General features: G+C 60.1%; 8 protein-coding genes across 8 annotated transcripts, besides 34 other annotated features; all 8 read left to right on the top strand.

Annotated features, from left to right (window-relative positions):
* Positions 1 to 46: 46 nt before the first annotated feature.
* Positions 47 to 70: a microsatellite.
* A 317-nt stretch (positions 71 to 387) lies between these two features.
* Positions 388 to 2583, top strand: Tco025E_05596 (putative ATP-dependent DEAD/H RNA helicase; the record flags this gene model as incomplete). Its single annotated transcript, XM_029372489.1, has 1 exon — positions 388 to 2583. The coding sequence occupies one exon, from the start codon at positions 388 to 390 to the stop codon at positions 2581 to 2583; it is 2196 nt and encodes a 731-aa protein (XP_029227460.1).
* A 50-nt stretch (positions 2584 to 2633) lies between these two features.
* Positions 2634 to 2655: a microsatellite.
* Positions 2656 to 2857: 202 nt separating this feature from the next.
* Positions 2858 to 2878: a microsatellite.
* Positions 2859 to 2909: a microsatellite.
* A 109-nt stretch (positions 2910 to 3018) lies between these two features.
* Positions 3019 to 3046: a microsatellite.
* Positions 3047 to 3181: 135 nt separating this feature from the next.
* Positions 3182 to 3199: a microsatellite.
* Positions 3199 to 3222: a microsatellite.
* A 77-nt stretch (positions 3223 to 3299) lies between these two features.
* Positions 3300 to 3321: a microsatellite.
* A 217-nt stretch (positions 3322 to 3538) lies between these two features.
* Tco025E_05595 (uncharacterized protein) lies at positions 3539 to 4435 on the top strand (the record flags this gene model as incomplete). Its single annotated transcript, XM_029372488.1, has 1 exon — positions 3539 to 4435. One exon carries the CDS (start codon positions 3539 to 3541, stop codon positions 4433 to 4435), a length of 897 nt encoding a protein of 298 aa, XP_029227459.1.
* Positions 4436 to 4770: 335 nt separating this feature from the next.
* Positions 4771 to 4803: a microsatellite.
* Positions 4804 to 5275: 472 nt separating this feature from the next.
* Positions 5276 to 5320: a microsatellite.
* A 58-nt stretch (positions 5321 to 5378) lies between these two features.
* Positions 5379 to 5401: a microsatellite.
* Positions 5402 to 5501: 100 nt separating this feature from the next.
* Positions 5502 to 5542: a microsatellite.
* Positions 5543 to 5914: 372 nt separating this feature from the next.
* Positions 5915 to 5950: a microsatellite.
* Positions 5951 to 6040: 90 nt separating this feature from the next.
* Positions 6041 to 6062: a microsatellite.
* Positions 6063 to 6354: 292 nt separating this feature from the next.
* Tco025E_05594 (uncharacterized protein) lies at positions 6355 to 7734 on the top strand (the record flags this gene model as incomplete). The annotated part of the gene is made up of 1 exon (XM_029372487.1): positions 6355 to 7734. One exon carries the CDS (start codon positions 6355 to 6357, stop codon positions 7732 to 7734), a length of 1380 nt encoding a protein of 459 aa, XP_029227458.1.
* A 305-nt stretch (positions 7735 to 8039) lies between these two features.
* Positions 8040 to 8076: a microsatellite.
* Positions 8077 to 8201: 125 nt separating this feature from the next.
* Positions 8202 to 8233: a microsatellite.
* Positions 8234 to 8340: 107 nt separating this feature from the next.
* Positions 8341 to 8380: a sequence feature (A-rich).
* A 46-nt stretch (positions 8381 to 8426) lies between these two features.
* Positions 8427 to 8469: a microsatellite.
* Positions 8470 to 8616: 147 nt separating this feature from the next.
* On the top strand, positions 8617 to 10539 carry Tco025E_05593 (putative nucleoside phosphatase, putative,guanosine diphosphatase; the record flags this gene model as incomplete). Its single annotated transcript, XM_029372486.1, has 1 exon — positions 8617 to 10539. The coding sequence occupies one exon, from the start codon at positions 8617 to 8619 to the stop codon at positions 10537 to 10539; it is 1923 nt and encodes a 640-aa protein (XP_029227457.1).
* Positions 10540 to 10562: 23 nt separating this feature from the next.
* Positions 10563 to 10584: a microsatellite.
* Positions 10585 to 10683: 99 nt separating this feature from the next.
* Positions 10684 to 10702: a microsatellite.
* Positions 10703 to 10774: 72 nt separating this feature from the next.
* Positions 10775 to 10795: a microsatellite.
* A 71-nt stretch (positions 10796 to 10866) lies between these two features.
* Positions 10867 to 10953: a microsatellite.
* Positions 10868 to 10892: a microsatellite.
* Positions 10954 to 11125: 172 nt separating the features above from the next.
* Positions 11126 to 11824, top strand: Tco025E_05592 (leucine-rich repeat protein; the record flags this gene model as incomplete). Its single annotated transcript, XM_029372485.1, has 1 exon — positions 11126 to 11824. One exon carries the CDS (start codon positions 11126 to 11128, stop codon positions 11822 to 11824), a length of 699 nt encoding a protein of 232 aa, XP_029227456.1.
* Positions 11825 to 11994: 170 nt separating this feature from the next.
* Positions 11995 to 12031: a microsatellite.
* Positions 12032 to 12441: 410 nt separating this feature from the next.
* Positions 12442 to 13992, top strand: Tco025E_05591 (uncharacterized protein; the record flags this gene model as incomplete). The annotated part of the gene is made up of 1 exon (XM_029372484.1): positions 12442 to 13992. The coding sequence occupies one exon, from the start codon at positions 12442 to 12444 to the stop codon at positions 13990 to 13992; it is 1551 nt and encodes a 516-aa protein (XP_029227455.1).
* A 252-nt stretch (positions 13993 to 14244) lies between these two features.
* Positions 14245 to 14305: a microsatellite.
* Positions 14306 to 14311: 6 nt separating this feature from the next.
* Positions 14312 to 14330: a microsatellite.
* A 19-nt stretch (positions 14331 to 14349) lies between these two features.
* Positions 14350 to 14384: a sequence feature (A-rich).
* Positions 14385 to 14442: 58 nt separating this feature from the next.
* On the top strand, positions 14443 to 14967 carry Tco025E_05590 (central apparatus associated protein C1a-18; the record flags this gene model as incomplete). The annotated part of the gene is made up of 1 exon (XM_029372483.1): positions 14443 to 14967. The coding sequence occupies one exon, from the start codon at positions 14443 to 14445 to the stop codon at positions 14965 to 14967; it is 525 nt and encodes a 174-aa protein (XP_029227454.1).
* Positions 14968 to 15036: 69 nt separating this feature from the next.
* Positions 15037 to 15073: a microsatellite.
* A 328-nt stretch (positions 15074 to 15401) lies between these two features.
* On the top strand, positions 15402 to 16622 carry Tco025E_05589 (putative mitogen-activated protein kinase; the record flags this gene model as incomplete). Its single annotated transcript, XM_029372482.1, has 1 exon — positions 15402 to 16622. The coding sequence occupies one exon, from the start codon at positions 15402 to 15404 to the stop codon at positions 16620 to 16622; it is 1221 nt and encodes a 406-aa protein (XP_029227453.1).
* A 64-nt stretch (positions 16623 to 16686) lies between these two features.
* Positions 16687 to 16718: a microsatellite.
* Positions 16719 to 16832: 114 nt separating this feature from the next.
* Positions 16833 to 16884: a microsatellite.
* A 166-nt stretch (positions 16885 to 17050) lies between these two features.
* Positions 17051 to 17119: a microsatellite.
* A 798-nt stretch (positions 17120 to 17917) lies between these two features.
* Positions 17918 to 17983: a sequence feature (A-rich).
* Positions 17984 to 18105: 122 nt separating this feature from the next.
* Positions 18106 to 18138: a microsatellite.
* Positions 18139 to 18182: 44 nt separating this feature from the next.
* Positions 18183 to 18216: a sequence feature (A-rich).

Here is an 18216-nt window from a genome sequence, read left to right as displayed (position 1 = left end):
GTATTGACGTAAGCTCCCTCGCTGTTTTTGTTTTCTTCCCTCCGTCGTGTGTGTGTGTGTGTGTGTGTGTCTTTTTTTGGTTTTGTTTCCCCCCTCCCCTCCTCCTCCAGCTGTTTGTGGGGTGGTCGCTTGCTTCCCTGCACAGCTGCCGTCACCCAGCTGCGCACCGCTTCTCCGCGTGGGTGGGGAGGGGTGTGATGTCCGTCGGCGGACGGCTGGTTTCCTCCCTGCTCCATCTTTTCGTTGCTGGCGGCGTCGCGGTGTCGGATGGGGGGCGGGCAGTGCAGAACCCCGGGTTGCGGCGGAAGCGAAGCCAAAGGAAGGCACACACATTTGTCTACCTGGTATTTATATATATATATAAAGGAAGGGGAAGGAGGAAACAAAATGCGCAGGCCGTTCATTTTTTGCCTCCTCAGTGCCTCTCGAGGAGCCGCTGCCGTCCTGCTGGATCGCCGAAGCGCATGCCGCCATCAGCGCCGCTTCTGGCAGACGCTGCCACCAGACGCCCATGTCGTCGCCCCCCGCACAGCCGCAGCAGGTGAGAACATGCCGAGACTCTACGCGGACGAGGCGAACTCCTTGACGTTGAGTGGTGGGGAACCGCTTGCTTTTGTTACCGACTCCGGCCGGGCACCCAGTAGCTCGACCTTCAGCAGCTACGACCCCTCTCTCCTTGCCGAGGACGCCATGACGCGGAGCCCTGCTGGGCGCCTGGCAGAGGCCCAGCAAATGACGGCAGGGGACGAACTGCAACCGACGCTTGCGGCGATCGCAGCTGATGCTGTTGCTGCTGCCGCAACGGTGACTGCCGCTGTGGACAATTCTACAGTTGAGGCCCCACCAGCCGTCTCTCGGCAGCCGCCCGCGGTGCTGCAGCATCAATACCGTCGGGCCGACCCTACTCCTGCTTCGCGCCGGGTTTCTGTGAGGGGTGGGGGCGACGCCGCAGAGGGCGGTGCGGGCAGTGGCGAGCAGCAGACGGCCATAGACGAGGGAAGGCAACCGGATGCGGGGAGGGAAGACGAGGAGCAAGAAGGGGAAAAGCACGCACATGAGGAAAGGGTTAAAGCTGCTGCGCCCAGTACCCATGCAAGCGAAGGCGAGGTGCGTGTTTTTGTGCGGGACCACATGCGCAACACCGTCAGCGTGGGGCGTCTTCGCGCCTTTGCGGAGCTTGAGGGCAGGCTGCCGTGGTGGCTGCTGCACGGCATCCAGCAGTCAGGGTTTGTCATACCGACCGTTGTGCAGTCCGTGGCGATTCCGCTTTTTATGCAGCGGCGCGATGTGGTTGGCATTGCCCCCACCGGGAGCGGCAAGACGGTGGCGTTCGCACTGCCAGCCCTTGCCGCCCTCGCGGCACTGCCGTCACCGAGTCACAGTGGATGCGGCGCGAGCAACAACAACCACGGCGGCGGTGTGGAGGATGCAGTGACGGTGAACCCGCGCGTGCTGGTGCTCTGCCCCACGCGGGAGCTGGTGCAGCAAACGCGGAGTGTTTTTTCGCACCTGGCTGGTAATGCCGTGCGTGTGAAGGGGGCCTTCGGTGGGCAGGATCGAGAGCAGCAGCTGGAGTTCCTGCGGCGGTGGGGCGGGTGCGACGTCCTTCTCTCCACTCCAGGGCGCCTCTGCGACTTTGTGGAGGCCGGTGCCGTGAGCCTCGGGCAGGTCGACTTTCTCATCATGGACGAGGCGGACCGCATGCTGGAGCTCGGCTTTGCCCCACAGCTGGAGTTTATCATGTCAAGCATCCGCAAGTTCAAGCGGCCGCGGCAAACGACGATGTGGACGGCGACGTGGAACGCCATCGTGGGTGGTTTGGCCGCACGCTTTCTCAGGCCGGAGCGCGTCCTCCTCGAGGTGGACCGCGAGCACAAGCTGAACACGGACATCACGCAGCAGCTGTACGCCCTGCAGGATCCCTCGCAGCGCATCCACGCCGTCGTGCGGCTCTACCAGGAGGCCGTCATCTCGAAGCGGCAGCAGGTCCTCATTTTTGTCAACCGCAAGGAGGAGGTCGAGAAAATCGCCGAGGACCTCACGACGGCGCTGCGGGCGCCCCCGGAGTTGGTGCGGTGCCTGCACGGGGGCATGAAGCAGCGCCGGCGCGAGAGCATCATCCACGGTTTCAGGGAGGGCAGCATTCGTATCCTCTGCGCGACGGACGTTGCGGCCCGCGGCCTCGACGTGCCGGAGCTCGACCACGTCATCAACTACGACCTTCCCGGGGACGCCGACGCGTACGTGCACCGCGTCGGCCGCACCGGCCGCGCCGGGCGTCGCGGCACGGCACACACGTTTATTATTGCCGGGGACAGCCGGGCCCCGCTTATCGCCCGCTTCATCGCAAAGCAGCAGGGCACCGCCTTGCCGGACGAGGTACTCGCAATCATTCGCGACGTTGAGCTCCACGGCGGAGTGGCGGCGGGGCGACAAAAGTACAAAAGTCACGCCCGCGTCGCCGGCAAGGACTGGCGCGGGTCTGGCGGTGCGGCGTCGACGATGGCGGAAGGCAGTCGATATGTGCGAGGCGTCGGCCACGTCACGACTCTCAGGCGGCCCACCCCGCGCAAGCAGAGTTAGCCGCTGCCAACTGCCGCTTATGCCTGCACCCCTGCGTAGTCCTCTCTTTCTGTGTGTGTGCGTGTGTGTGTGCACAAGTGAGCAATGGGCTGCTTTCATTGGCTGCGCGAGGGCCACGCTGGCGGTGCCGCAGCCAATGTTTACGTCCAACGGGTGTGTGTGTGTGTGGAATTTACTTGGCAGGCTGTGTTTGGTTGCTGGCGTTGTTTGGATTGCCTGGCGGAGTCCGGCGTTTTGCCTTGCCGCCTGCTTCGCTGGCTCTTTTCCCTCCCCTCGCCGCCGCCGCTGCCGCCGCTGGCTGCGCGTGCGTTTGTCCCTGCAGCGCCACGGACGGCCCACGCGCCTTCTCCCTTGTTTTCTTTTTTTTTGTGTTTCTCTCCTCCCTCTCTGCCGTCGCGAGGAGCCGAGCCGAGAGGAGCATCACCAAGCAAGCGCCAAGACAAGACAAGACCAAAGAAGAAAAAAATCGAAAACCCCAACAGCAGGGGAGGAAGTAAAGCGAAAGCAAATCGTGGCTTGGGGAGGGGTGGGGCGGAGGCAGGCGTAAACGGCGCACGCCCCCCCTCACACACTTGCACGGGCCTTTGATACATATCTGCACACACACACACACACAGAGAGAGAGGGAGAGAGTGAGAGGGCCTTTGGTCCACGCCGGTAGAAGCGGGTGGTGCCGGCAGCGGGAGATTTCTGCCGACGCTGCCTAGTAAGGAGCACACGCACTCACGCACGCACACAGAAACAAACCAAAACTGAAGGAGATAAGACAAAAAAAAAAAACGAACGCGCGCGTGGCTAAAGCGAAACTTTAAGTCGAAAACGAAGTACATAAATAAACCTCACACCCACCTCCACCTCAAACACATTACAAACGTACTAAGAAAAGGGGGAAGCAAGAAGCAAGGGGAAACAAAAAAAAATTGAGCAGAAAAGGTAAGAGACAGTGCAATCAGTGATGTCAGAGCGTCTACAGGGGCAGTTTCGAGATGTGATGGTCCTTCAACAAAATGAGCACGTAGTGGAGAACAGGGATAGCGGGTTGGTAGTAGCGGACAGCCACACGCAGCCGGTTGCGCCCCCCTTCACTAGTTCCCCTTCTGCGGCGGCTGCGGAGGATGCGGCAAACACCGAGGATGATGAGCGGGAGTTGATTCGGTTGCTGGATGAATTGAACCATAGAATACACCAGGAGGACGAAGCCGACACCCTTGAACGGTCTCATCGCGGCTTTGTGGTGGAGGAGAAGGAAATCCCCAGCCTGCACGCAAGCCACGCGGCACCGCCCGTTTACGGCTCACCAGCGCCAACCGGAGGCAGTCCCTTTTTGTATGCGTCAAGTGTCTCACGCGCCGCAAAGCCACCGCCACCGTCCTTTGCGGAGGCGGTGGCCACGTCCCCGCCCCTTTCCGCGGTGCCGATGGAGCTGTCTCCGTTGGCGGCGCATTACGTTCCCCCAATGACCGCAGCGCAGAAGGACACGATTCTGCTGCGCAACACGCACGGTGTGTTTATGCTGCGTCCCATTTCAAAACCGACGCCGCCGTACACGCCGCCAAGCCTCGCCTCATCGATCTCCCCGCCCCCGCGCTACGCGTTGCCACCGGAGGCGCAATCGCAATCGCAGCCCCATTTTCTTGGAAGCTCCATGGCGCAGGTGGGCGGGATCGCCGACGCGTACCCGGCGAAGAACCCCGCCGGCACCCCCTACGACGCCCCCCACCCCATGAACAACGTCATCGGCGGAAGTCACATTTTGGGCGGCGGCTGCGCCGGCACCTACACGTACATAAGCACCTCAGTCAAGTCTAAGCCAACTGGGCACAAGCCACCGCCTCCACCGTACCCCTCGTAATAGAGCAAAGGCACTCCTCCGCCCCACGAATAAACGAGAGGGAACGAGATGAATAACGAGAAAAAGAGGTAGCGAGAAAAAGCGAGACCGCGAGCCGGGCGGGGAGGCGACGTTTGCCAACGGCGCAACAAAAGCAGCCAGGCGTCTACTCCCTCTGTGATCCAGTTTCGCCTGAGCTGCTCCCACGTGGAAAATTGGGAGAAGGCATAGGAGGTGGAGTTTTTCGGTATTAACTGCTATTGCATTATTATTTTCTCGGCCTGACTTGTCGTGGGTCACAGAGTGAAACAAGTGAATAACCGCAACCGCACGGTAAAATGAGCGGGCGGACGCAAATATATATATATATATATATATATATATAATATGTAGCGAGAGAGAGAGAGAAGGAAGAAGGCCACAAGAGGGTGAACGGCAGTGGATGCGCTCAGTAGAAGGGAGGGGGGGGGAATAACATTTAAAAGGAAGTAATAACTTCGAAATGATGCACTCACGCACGCACAAGAAGAAGAAAGCCTGAATGGCGACAGAGCACGAGGGTGTGGGTGTGTATAGAGCAAGTTGTTAACAGCTTCACCAGAGCCTTCGCTTCGGCGCCGCTACTGGGGGCTGGCTGCAATTTGGATTATGTATTGCGTGTGTTTTTTTTAATTTTCATTCACTTCGACTGTGTGCTTCCCTTTTGTTGCCCTTCTTCCTCTGTTTTGTTGGGGGAGACCAAGCGAGAGACCCTTCGAGAGAAAAGATAAAACGGAAAAACGAGAAGTAAAGAATAACGAGGAGGAGGTGGTGGTGGGCGGGGTGTGTCTACACGCAAGGCCCTCCCGGACCTCCTTCTCAGTGTGTGTATGTGTGTATATGTATGTTTATGTTTATGTTTATGTGGACGCAGGCATTTCTTGCGGGGTCCCCCTTTTTCTTCGTGTGCTGCCCCGCCATCCTTGCCGCCACCGCCGCCGCCGCTGCTTCTGTTTGCGGCCGTTGCGGGGAAGGTGTTGCTTGCCTCTTTTCTCCCTTGCGCACACACGGCTAGTTCCAGCAGCCTCTCGTGGATCGAAGGTATCGCTGTTGTTATTGTTGTTGTTGTTGTTGTTTTGTTGTTTTGTTTTTCTTTTTTACACCTCCTTGTTTTAAAGTACCTTACTTTGTCATACTTTATTTTCTCACACCTTCTATGCGTGTTGTTGGATCCCCGTCACTTTACATTTTTCTCCCTCGGCATGCGCTTGCCCCCCCGTCGTTGTTTTAATTACCTGGACCTTCTCTTCTCCTCCACCGCCCGCCGCGCACGCGGAAGGAGAGGGGGGCAGGAGCACGTCGTCGTGGGCGGGGGCCCGCAGTGCGTGATGGTAACGTGCGCAGGCGCGTGCGTGCGTGTCTGCCGTTGTATTTATTCCGTGGCACTGAGTGTCAAACTGTGCTCGCGGCATCCGCGGCGTGATGGTTCATGTCGCTTTCTCTTTGGTGTGTTTGTGTGCAAGAGAGAGAGAGAGATAGATAGATATGGATAGCTAGCTTGAGGAAGAGTGTGTGTGCGCCTCCTTCAGCCTTCCTCGTTACTGCTGTATTTTGTCTCGTCCATTTCCTTTTCTCTTTCTCTCTCTTTGTGTGTGTGTGTGTGTGTGTGGGCGCAGCTCAACCAGCTGGCCCTCGGCTCACGAGCGTCTGGGCACTGGGATCTTAACCTACGACGTGAGTTCAACGCAAAAAGGCGACTCTTTCGTGCAGGCTTAGTACTCCTTCTCTGTGAGGGCTGGTCCGCGTGGGGTAGCACGCAGGCACGCGCGAGGCAGGAGGGAGACAAACAAAGGGCAAAGAAGAGGGTGTAGGGTCCGGCGCCACTTGGGGTGTGTGTGCGTTCGCGCTATTATTATTGTTTTTTCCTCTTCCTATTGGCCGCATTTGTCTCACACGTGCGCATGCCGGTGACTCAGAAGCAAGGCGGCAGCTTGGCGCCCGTGAACCAACCCCGCTTGTTCAGCCGCAGCAGCTCCAGCGGGGGCCTTGGGGCGGGCGCGAATTTGTCGCGGAATTGCTTCCCCCTGCGCAGCAGTCTTATGCGCACCCCGCCAAGTCGGCCACACCACCCTTCCTACTCGTTTGCGAGCGCGGGCGGCGGGGAGGGAAGGCTCTCGCCGCACCCGGCGCCGTTTGACGCCTACCCTATTCCTCCCTCTGGCGGAGTGCTCGAGCGGCTGCATAGCAGCCGCCGCGGGTTTGGGTCCCGCAGCGAGGACTCGCTGCCGGTCTTGGACCTCGAGAGCGTGGCGAGCGAGGCGGCGGCGGCGGCGCACGCGATGCCGCGTGGGGAGTTAGAAGTTGCAGTGAAGGAGCTTGACACGGAGAACCTCATGCTGCAGCGGACCGTCCTGCGCAGTCGCGAGGAACTGGCGAGGCTGCAGGATGGGATGCGGGAAACGTATGAGACGGCCGAGAAGGAGGGTGAGAGCATCGTCAATCACCTCACCCGCCGCCTAAATGCCGTGCAGCACAAGAAGGAGCAGCTGGAGGCGCAGCTGCGCAGCGAGGAGGCGAGGAAGGCGGAGCAGGAGCAAAAGCTGCTCACCCTCAAACTGAGCAGTTACAAGTTGTCGAGGCGCGTGCAGCACGAGGAGGAGGAGGCGCTGAAAAAGTTGACCGATCAGCTGCAGCAGCTGCAAGTGCAACGGCAAGGTCTTGAGAGCCTCCTCTCAGAGCAGTCCTCCTCGCTGCAGCAGCTACAGGAACTCGTGGAAGGTCTACAAACTTCGACGGGCTGCAGCCCTGATCCTTCCTTGGCGCATGCAGGAGGCGCGGAGGCGGGTGGGGGCGCAAAGCCCACCAGCGTCGAGGCGGCGGCATCGGGCGAGCAGATCTCGTCGCAGAGTGGCACTGGCGAGCACGCAGATCCAGCGAGCGACCCGCAGGAGATGCTTCAGTACCTCAAACATGAAGTCTCTTTTGTAGAGCGACTACAACGTGACGCCTTCGAGCGGGGAGAACGGTACAGGCTGAGGCGCCTGGAGCTTGAACAGCGAATCTCGTGTGCAGAACGCGAACGTCGCTGCAACCGTCACTCATTAGAGGGAATTCATCAGGAACTGGTGGAGACCACTGCCACCGCGTCGGAATTGGCCTCCGCGGCGGAGATAGCGAGGGAGGTGATGATTGACCGTCAGATCCATGCCCGTAGTCGCACGGGCTCCCTCACCAGTGGCAGCCATGGCTTTGAGACGCCGAAGCGCGTTGCGGAGTTAGCGAGGGATCTGACCACGGGGTCTGGGCAGCTGCAGTCGAGTCCCGCCTCCTCGCAGAAGTAACCGTGCGTAGTTATATATATGCGTGTATGTAGGTATAGCCGTATGTGGGCGTGCGTGCGTGGCTTGTCTTTCTATGCTGTTCTGTTGGATTGGTTGAGGTTGCTCGTATGGTGTGCGTGCTCCCGTTCATGCTTTTGCCGGCCAAAGTCAGAAGTTCCGCCCCCGCGAAGCGAGTGCCTCTCGTGCATTCAAAGTGAGTGAAGAAGGAAGAGGTAGTAGTGCGAACTAATTTCTTTAAAAAAAGCGACGAAGGGAAAGAGAAACTTGTGTGTGTGGGGGGGAGAGAATAATGTGTGTCTGTGTCTGAGAAAGAGTGAGAGAGGAAGAGGGAGAGGAAGGGAGGCGGTGTGGTGCAGAGGGGAGTGAAACGGGGGGGCGGACCATGTAGACCCGCAGGGGAGGGTCGTCCGTTGATTATATTTTTGTTTTTGTGTGTGGCTTCTGTTGTCGCGCGTGGGCGCCTTAAGGAGGAGGGGGAGAGAGAGCGCGCGAGCGAGAGATTTGTGGACGCGTCTGACTTCGCCCCACACACACCACGGCCACCTCCCACTCCCCGCTTCTTGCCACTTTGCGTGGCGTTCGAGCTTCCGTGTATGCCGGCTTCTCTTCTTTTTTTTTCTTCTTTTTTTTTCTTCCCTTTTTCTTTGCTTCTCCCCCCTCCCCGCCCACTCCACATTGACTTTCGTTGTTGCCTTGTGCGGCGCCTGTGCGTGTGTGTGGGCTTGTGCTTCTGCTGCTCCTTTGCGCCGCCCCGCCCGCTCTATTTCTCTCTCTCTTTTTTTTTTTTCCTCGCCGCGCTGCCTGGGGGGAGGCGCAGGTGGCACTGCGAAGGCGGGTGGTGTGAACTTCGTTTGCCCCCGTGGTGTTGGCTTTTCCTGCGGTATGTGGGGGATGAAGGGCTTCTTCGCGCGGAGCCGGGGGACGCGGCGGCCGTGCCTCAGCCTCGTCTTCGCGCTGCTCTGCGTGGTTGTCGTGGTGGCGGTGTACCTCACGGCGTACAGCGTCGGCCGGGTGTCGATGGTCACGCGCGGGCAGGAGAAGCTGGAGCTCACCGCCCGCATCGTCGGCTCGATGGCGGAGCGCTTCCGCGACTGCGAGGCGCGGCGGCAGCGGCTGAGCAGCGGCGAGGCGACCGCGCGGGCGGCGCTCGAGATCGCCCGGGACACCCAGGCGAAGCTGGAGGCGGAGCTCGAGCTCTTCCGCAGCCGCAACGTCCTCAGCCTGCGCTCCGTGGCGGAGTGCAGGCGGGAGCTGGAGGCGCTGCGGGAGAAGGGGGTTGGCGCGCTGCTGCTGGCGCGGCTCCTCGACCGCCTCGCGGAGGAGCAGCGGGTCTACCGCGGCATCGTCGCCCTCGTCAACGCGAGCAGCGGGGCAGGGCGGTGGCAGACGGCCGACCTCCGCGCGGCCACCGCAAAGGAGGTCGGCAGGTGGGAGGCCGCCGCCCGCGACAAGGCGGAGGTTGCGAAGAGGTGCAACAACGCGATGCAGCGCTACAGTGTCGTGTTCGACGCCGGAAGCACCGGCAGCCGCGTGCACGTGTTCCGCTACAGCTTGCTCTCCAACCCGCACGCCGGCGAGTTCGTCGCGCACGCCAGGCGGCCCTCGCTGTTCCCCTTCCTGCGGCTCGAAGACGAGCTCTTCGTCGAGAACCACGAGCCCCTGTCTGGGTTTGCCAGCGCCACCGCCGCTGCCGCCTCACTCCTGCCCCTGCTGGACGCCGCCAAGTCGTACGTCCCGGCGTCGCTGCACGCGTGTGTGCCGCTTGAGCTGAAGGCAACAGCCGGGCTCCGACGCATCGGACGCGAGCGGGCACAGGCCGTGCTCCACGCCGTCCGTCGCGTCTTTGAGCGTGGGCCGTTTTGGTTGCAGTCGGAGTTGAACTCCGTGCGCATTCTTGAGGGGAGGGAGGAGGGGCCGCTCGCGTGGCTCACCGTGAATTATCTTCTCGGCACCCTCCACGGTGACGCCAAGACGGCCACCATCGTCGACCTGGGCGGGGGATCGACGCAGATCGTCATGCACCCTGGCGACGCCAAGGTACTGAGCGCGTATGCAGAATTCTCGCACGCGCTTAACGTGAGTGGTCGCTCGATTCTGGTGTACCAGCACAGCTACGAGGGCAATGGATTACATGCGGCGAAGGAGCAGCTGCTTCAGGCGGTGGCGGCCAACGCGGCGGGCGAGAGCACCGTCGCACATGCGGCGAGCACCACCAACAAGACGGGCATAAATAATGGGCTCAACGCGTCGACTGCCATCGTGCACGACGCATTTCCTTGCTTCCCAAAAGGGTACGTTCACAGGGAAAGCGGCATCTCCAACACGCGGGATGGCGGCCAGGCGCCGTCGATGCAGGCCTGCTCGGACTTTTTCCGCCGTCACGTGGTGCGGAAGCATGAACCGTGCGGCGGGGATTCCTGCGGGTTTAACGGTGTCTTTCAGCCGAACGTCACCATTGCATCAACGGGCCCATTGTACGCCTTCTCGTTTTACTACGACCGCCTGAAGCCTCATATCAAAGACGAGGTCATACTTGTGCAGGATGTCTTTGAAATCGCCACTCGCGTGTGCCGTTCCATGAAGTCCTTGCAAGAGCTTTCTGCAACGAACGAAGCGGCGAAAAAAGCGGGGTCGCTGAAGCCCGAGATGGAGTGTTTTGAGCTTTCCTACCTCTTTACGCTGCTGCATCACGGGTTTGGATTTCCGCTGGAGCAGCGGCTGCACATTGCGAAGAAAATCAATGGATTTGAGACCGCCTGGGCGCTTGGTGCCTCCCTAGTCACCCTGGAAGGCCAGTCCGCTTAATGGGCTACGGACCCCTCCTTAACATATATATATATATATATATATTAATTGCATTTCTGTGTATACGCGCGTCTGCTCTCGTGCGTGGCCTGAATGTTGTTTTCTTGCTGCGGGCGGGGCTGAGCACAACGGGGGACGTGCGAAAGGAGGAGGAGGAGGATGATGGGCGAGCCCTGAAACGGGGGGCTGTTCGACGAGGGTTAAAGCTGCGCAACAGCGTTTTTTTTTTTTTGCTTGTGTATGTGTGTGTGTGTGTTTCTTCTGTACGCGTGCTTGGTTAATCTAAGTTCACTTCGCATTGCTTTCCTTGTAGATATGGATATATATTTGTGTATGTGTGTGTGTGTATGTGTATATTACTGCTGTTGTGACGATTATTATTGCTGTTGCTATTGTCGTTGTTGTGTGTTGCTGCCGACGATGATGGGCCGTCGCTGCTTCGCTTCCGGGTAGGCTTCGTAGCGCGTAGCAGGCAGAGAGGAAGAGCTGGGGGGTGGTCGCCGCCGCCGCCGTACGCACACAAACCATAAACACTCCCTACGGAGAAGCGAACTAAATAAAGCAACAGCGACGGTAAGCGCTCCAAATGGCCGATGCGGAGGAGCGCTTTTTGGACGCCGTGCAGCAGGCCTACGACAACAAGGCCCTTACGCTTTACTTCAGCTACCAGGATGACTTTGTCGCCATCCCGGCGGCCATAAAGGCGCTTCGTGAGACGCTCGAGGTGCTGCATGTGGACAACAGCTACTCCCTCACCACGCTGCCTCCCGCGATAGGCGACCTCGGCCGGCTCCGCTGGCTCAATGCGAGCTACTGCCGGCTGGTGTCGCTCCCGCTGGAGCTTGGGCGCCTCTCGCACCTGGAGCGCCTGTACCTGAGCAACAACCTGCTGCAGTCGGTGCCGATGGAGCTGTGGCAGCTGAAGAGCCTTCAGGAGTTGCGCCTGGAGAACAACAAGCTCAGCGTGCTTCCCGGCGGCATTCTCTTCCTGCCGCGACTGGAGAGCTTGACGCTGGAGAACAACCCGCTGCTGCAGCCAGAGGATGTCGCGGGTGCGGCCCCGTCGACGCTTGTCTCGCCGTTCAGGTCCGTCGACTGCTCCAACTGCTGCGTGCGGATGCGGGACTATGAGGTGCTGATCACGTTTCACAGCATCGCCGCACTGCGTTCGGTTCCCTTCATGCACTGCCTTTGCTCAGCGGCGTGCAGGCAGCACCTGGAGGCGCGTTTAGCGGAGTACGACGCGTCACACTCCCCTCCGGAAGCAACGTCCTCGTCGGCGTAAGCGCAGCGCACCGGGGGGGGGGGCCGTTCCTGATGTAAGTGACTGGGACCAGCGTTTGCCTTTCTTGACCGGCCACATATGTAATTACGTTTTGCTCTCCGTCACTCCCGCTGCCTCCCCAGGGTGGAGGGAAGCATGAAGGGGGTAGGGGGAGGAACAGAAAGGGCAGGAAAAACAAAAACAAAAAGGCAAAATAAAAAAAAGAACTCGTGGGGCCGGGACCCTGCCATCGATGTGTTTGTATCTTCTGCTTCCCTCGCGTGGCCCCCACATCGGATGTGTTTTGGCGTTTGGTCATCTCCCGGTGTTTTCCGCCTCCTCTGCGGCTGCTCGCACCGCTGGTGCTGCCTTGCCTGCTGTGGCCCCCCTGCCCCCTCTTCCGCTTCCTCCTCCTCTACTGTGTATTCTTTTTTCTTTGTTCTTGTTGTTTTGGTTCACTGAACTGGGCGTGGCATCGTTTGGCAGTGACTCGGTAGCACACACGCACAGAGACACATACCCGCAGTGTATTTTGCTGCCGGGAAGTTGCGAGGGGGCAGAGGCGGAATTTTAACCAACAATAAAAAAAAAGGGGGCCCAAGCAGAAGGAAGGAGCGAAGCAAAAGAAGAAAAAGACGATGGAGTTGGACGAGTTGCTGGAGGACAAGCCGACAGCCGCAGACCCGTTAGACATCGACGACGTCCTCGAGGGACCGCCGGCCGCCGCGGATCAGGTTGTTTTGAACGTGCCGAAGCCGCGCCGCCCGCCGGCACGAGGCCCGCCGCCGCCGCGCGTGCACGAGGTGCGGCTCCCGCACTTCCGGGACCCCCCGCCGCACGTGAAGCCGTACGTGACGAACGCGTGCTACTACGCCAACCAAATCGCCCTTATCACCCGCGAGGGGGCTCGCGAGAAGCGGGGGATTGTGGTGAACGACAGCAACATCTACATCATGGGCGACGGGGCGCGGGTGGAGCAGACGATCCCGCTCACGCAGGTGGAGGCGATGCTCATGCAGGACGTCCTGACGCCGAAGCCCCTCGGGATTTCGAAGGAGTGGCAGACGCATGTTATTTTGCAGCTGCGGGAGTCCCCGGACCTCTTCTTTGCGCTTGCCGACGACAAGAAGCACGACCCGGCGACAGGGGCCACCTACGGCGACAGGATTCCCGAGCTGGAGGCAGTCCTGGCGGAGCTGCTGCGGGCGTACGAGGTCGACCTCCTCGTCTGCAGCCTCACGGAGGAGGAGTCGCTGCAGCACCTCCTCAAGCGGACCGTGACGGACGTGGGGATGCGGCGCGAGTGCGGTGAAGTACTCGCCTACCGCACGGTCCTCACAGCCGCACTGAAGGGGTTGCTGAAGCAGGACGCCCGGATTGTTGAGCAGCGCAACAAAATTGAGGCATCGGGCGCCTCGCATAATGTCACGTCCCTGCTGAAGGAAATTGAACTGATTGAGGGCAAGAACGAGGTGATGGCGTCGGCGCTGGATCAGGCAAGCGCCTCGCTTAACCGGTGCCAGTCAAAGGCGCGCGAGCTGCGTGTGTTGCTGGACGTCAAAGAGAAGGAGATCCAGGCGGAGGTGGGCACGCGGCTCGCGGCGCAGCAGGGCGAAATCATCGCGAGGCAGGCGCTGGAGTACGAACTCATGACGGTCGCCCACCAGACGGAGATGCGGCACCTCAGTCTTCTGCGCGACTTCCTGCAGGCCTCCCTCGCGCGCTGCCGCAAGTCCCCCGTCGTCGCCGTTGCCGAGCTGGAGGCGGAGCTCGCGGAGCTGCAGCGGCTGAAGCGGGCGACGCTCCTTCGGAAGGGCGAGACGACGGCGAAGCTGGCCGAGGCGAGGCGCTCCCTCATCGCCGCGAAGGCGGCGCTGCAGCAGGCGACGGAGGAAGTGGCTGTGCTGCGGCAGCTGCCGCCGGGAGAGCCCGTTCCGCCCAACTTTAACCGCGAGCTGGCGCCGACATTTCTTCCGGTGCGCCTCGCGCAAGACCGGCTGGAGAACCAGAGCGCGGGCGCCGAAGTGAACGTCGCGTCGCACGGCAACATGCACGCCCGCGGCGCCAAAGCGACGGCGCTGGTGCTCCCCGACGACGAGGACGACGATATCGACCTTGTGCCGCTGCGAAGGCGACGGCCGCCGGATAACGCCCACCCCAACGTCCTGGTGGATGAAGACGATTTGTAGGAAACGTAAGACGGACACGCAGGGCGAAGGGAGCAAGTGGGGGGGAGGGGTGGAAGGTAAACGATATTTCTCAGTACATATGTCTTTTTTTTTCTTCTGATTATCGACTCTTAGCTTTATTTTCATTTTATTTTTTACTATTTCTTTTGCATATATGCACTTCCGCCTGTGTCTTTTCTCGTTGGTTGTTGTTGTTTTTTTTCCGGAGGAGTACTTGCCACACGCTCCTCTCTGCTTCGCCGCCATTCCAAATGCTGCTGGGCGGCCACTGCGCAACTGCTGCTGGGCGGCCACTGCGCAACTGCTGCTGGTGTCCTTTTGTGTGTGTGTGTGTGGGTCCGTCTGCAGTTGTCGGTATTGTTTTTATTTTATATTTATTTTTTGTTTATTTTCTCCCGTGCCTTGCCTTTTGCCTGCGGCAGCCGTGGCACCTGCGTGGGAGAGATTACGATGCCTGCGAAGAGGAAGTCCGACAAGCGGGATGAGCCGCCCTTCGTGGAGGAGGAGGGGAGTTACGTGCACGAGGAGGAGTCGGCGCGGTACGTTGGCGGGGTGCGGCGGGCGACGGAGGGCAACTTCCGCTGCCGCCACGGCCGCGGCGTGTTTAAGAGCCCCGTGATCCGCTACGACGGCGACTGGCACGAGGATGAGATGCACGGCAGCGGCGAGCTGCGGTTTCTCGCCACCGGCGACGTGTACCGCGGCCAGTTTGCGCACGGCGTGTTTGAGGGGGTGGGGACGTACACGTGGGCCTCGGGAGCCTCCTACGAGGGCGCCTGGCGGTCCAACCGCATGCACGGGCTCGGCACGTACACCGACGTGAATGGCACGGTGTGGAGCGGCAAGTTCTACAACGGCACCGGCCCCGGCCTCAACCCCTTCTCGGGGGGCACATGTATAGGCAGGACCACCGCCGCGGCGGCGGCGGCCGAAGGCGAAGAAGAGGCGGGGGCGCCAGCAACCGCCGCCGCGTGAGGCGGGGGCGGCTGCGTGTGTGGCATGTGACTTGAGTGCAGTGCGTGAGGGGGGCGGAGTCGTGTCGTTTGCCGCGGCGGCTGCTGCTGCTGCCGTCGCTGCCTGCATCTCCCTCTGGCTGTCGCAATTGTGTTTATTTGCTTTGCTTTTCACTTTCCCACCCGCCGTGGCGAGCGGGGCGGCGCAAGAAGAGGAGGGCCGCGCCAACAGAGGGAGAAGTAGGTAGGAGGCACAAGGAGCATAAAAGTGGCGAAGGCGCACGGGACGGAAGCGGGGGGGGCGGGATCGGCGGGCGACCAAAGCGGCAAACGCAAAAAGTGGCAGAACGGGGCGCGCTCCGCTCACGGCGCACACGCACGCACAGAAGCGTGACGAGGGACGAGGCGGCGGTAGGGCGGTGGCGGGCACAGTTTCTGCGCTGAGCGATGACTTCCATGGGCGAGGCCGTCATGCGCGACCTCATAGCGGAGCTGGAGGAGATGCACTCCCACTACACGGTGCAGCGCTTCATCAGCAGCGGCAGCTACGGTGCCGTCTGCGCCGGCGTGGATGAGAACGACTGCGCGGTGGCGATTAAGCGCGTGTTCAACACCGTCTCTGACGGCCGCACGGTGAACATCCTCTCCGACCCGTTTCTCTGCAAGCGGGTGCTGCGGGAGATCATGCTGCTCAACCACTTCCACCACCCGAACATCCTTGGCCTGAAGAACATCTTTATTCACCTGCAGCCGCCGAGCCAGCACAAGCTGTACCTCGTGACGGAGCTCATGCGCACCGACCTGGCGCAGGTGATCCACGACAAGCGCATCCGCATCTCCCCGCAGCACACTCAGTTCTTCATGTACCACATTCTGCTTGGGCTGCACGTGCTGCACCAGGCGGGCGTCGTGCACCGCGACCTTCACCCCGGCAACGTGCTGGTGGCGGAGAACAACGACGTTGCCATCTGCGACTTCAACCTCGCCCGCGAGGACACGCAGGACCAGAACAAGACGCACTACGTCACACACCGCTGGTACCGCGCGCCGGAGCTTGTGATGCAGTTCAAGGGCTTCACAAAGCTGGTGGATATCTGGTCCGCCGGCTGCGTGATGGGGGAGCTGTTCAACCGCAAGGCCCTCTTCCGCGGCTCCACCTTCTACAACCAGCTAGACAAGATTGTCGAGGTTGTGGGCACGCCGAACGACGACGACATCAAGATGTTCTCCTCCGCCCAGGCCCGCGACTACCTGCACAACTCGCTCTCCAACTGCAGGAAGCGGCCCTGGCAGGAGGTGGTGCAGACGTCCGACGGGAACGCCCTCGACCTCCTCGCCCGCATGCTAGAGTTCAACCCGGCGAAGCGCATCACGGCGGAGCAGGCGCTGCAGCATCCCTACTTCGCCTCCCTGTACGACCCGCTCGACCTCACGGAGGCCCGCAGCGAGCCGTTCCACTTCCGTGAAGTCAACGACATACCCACAATGCACGAGATGTTCCTTGAGGAGGTGCGGCGCTTCAACACACTGCGGGAGCGGCGGGACCTCATCGCCCAGCAGCGGGCGGCGGCGGCGGCGGCGGCGACGCTCGCGAGCACGGAGAACGTCCTCGGCGCGGATCACATGCTCCGCACGCACAGTATGATGGAGGTGGCGGAGATGGTGCAGAAGCCGTAGCGGCGGCAGGGAACGAAAAGGCCGGAGAGGAGAAATCGGGGCGAGGGCGCGCCGCCCACTGAGGCACGACACACACACACACACACACACGCAGACGTGGCGGCGGCAGGAGTCGAGGCGGCACGCACACACAACAAAAGATGCAACAAATTGAACAAAAAAAAAGTGTGCGGGGGGCGGTGAAGCAAAGACGAGGCGACGCGGGCAAAAAGGAGAGGAGGCGGCGGAAGGGAGGCCACGAGGAGCGAAAAGGTGGAGGGGGCACGGCGTTGATGTAAAGAGGCGCAAAAATTGACTGACAAAAGAAGCAAAAGCTGCGGGGCGTGGGATCGGCAGGTGCTTGAGAAATGAATCTCAAACACACAAACTTCTACGTGTATTGAAGAGGAAGTGAAAAAAAGGAATTTAAAAAAAAACTGAATTTACGTACACACACACACACATATATATATATATGCATGTATATACATTATATACACATACACACGTATATATATGTTGCCCGGCCAAATGTATGCAAATACAAGGGGAGAAATTGTGCGGTGTATCGATTGTGCGCCACGCTACACTCCGCGTGTGTGGCAGGCAGGCAGGCGTGGGGCGGGGTGCTGGCGTTGTAATTGCCGTCTGGTGGTAGAAGGCGGGGCAATTCGAAGGAAAAGACGAAAAAAAAAAAGGAATTTGACGAATCAGCAGGGGGAGGGGGAAATTGCGAATGTTCGCACCGGCACCACACCAAGGCGATGATCCTTGCGACGGTGCAGGCCGCCTTGCGAATTCGTGGGTGGAGCACGGCAGCAATGCAAGGGACCGAGCGGGCAACAGCGAAAGGACGGCCAATAAAAATAAGAACAAGCCATGAGAGGAAATAGGTGGGACTTTTTTTTTTATTCGTCTGAGGAACAGAGAAGGAAAGCGAGAGGGAGGGAGGGGAGAAGTGGCTTATTATTTTTTTTTTCTTCTGGATTGCTTATTCTTGCGCATTTGTGTGTGTGTGTATATATTGAGTGTTGTTGTTGTTTTTCTCTGCGTCTGAGCCGCCGCCCTCCCCCTCGCTTTGCACGCCCCGCGCGCAGATGGACACTTGCCAATGTATGCGCATGGGTCTCTGTCTTGAAACCCCCCTTCTTGTTTTTGTTTTCGGCGGTCGGGGGAGTTGTTGGTTTCACCGCCTTTGCAGGTCTTCGCTGCCGCGCGTGGGGGCGATGCGGTGCGTGGCCTGCCTCTTGCCTGGCTGCGGGGGCAGCGGCGGAAAAGTGGGCCAACTGTCGTTTGTATTTTAGTGCTCCCTTGTTTTTGTGTGTGTGTGTTTTTGTTTGTTTGTTTTTCTTGCTTGCTTGCTTGCTTGGTTGTTTTCTGGCCATCTCTCGTCCTCCCCTCCGCCGGCCGGTTCTCCCCTACTTCTCTGTCCACGCGTTTTATGACTACGTGCACGACGCCCATGAGGCTTCGCTTGGCTCGACTACCCGGCTGAGCTTGCCACCACACACACACACACGCACACACACACACACACGCCTCCTACCCTTCTTCTTGTGTGCAGGTGCCTGCTGTGGACAGTTTCTTCCTTTTTTTTTTGTTGCCTTCTTTCTTT

The sequence above is a fragment of the Trypanosoma conorhini genome (genome assembly GCF_003719485.1).
Source record: "Trypanosoma conorhini strain 025E chromosome Unknown Tco_14.4_contig_00334, whole genome shotgun sequence".
Lineage (NCBI taxonomy): Eukaryota > Euglenozoa > Kinetoplastea > Trypanosomatida > Trypanosomatidae > Trypanosoma > Trypanosoma conorhini.
The sequence above is the reverse complement of the archived record's forward strand: the minus strand, read 5'-3'. Positions and strand labels throughout refer to the sequence as shown.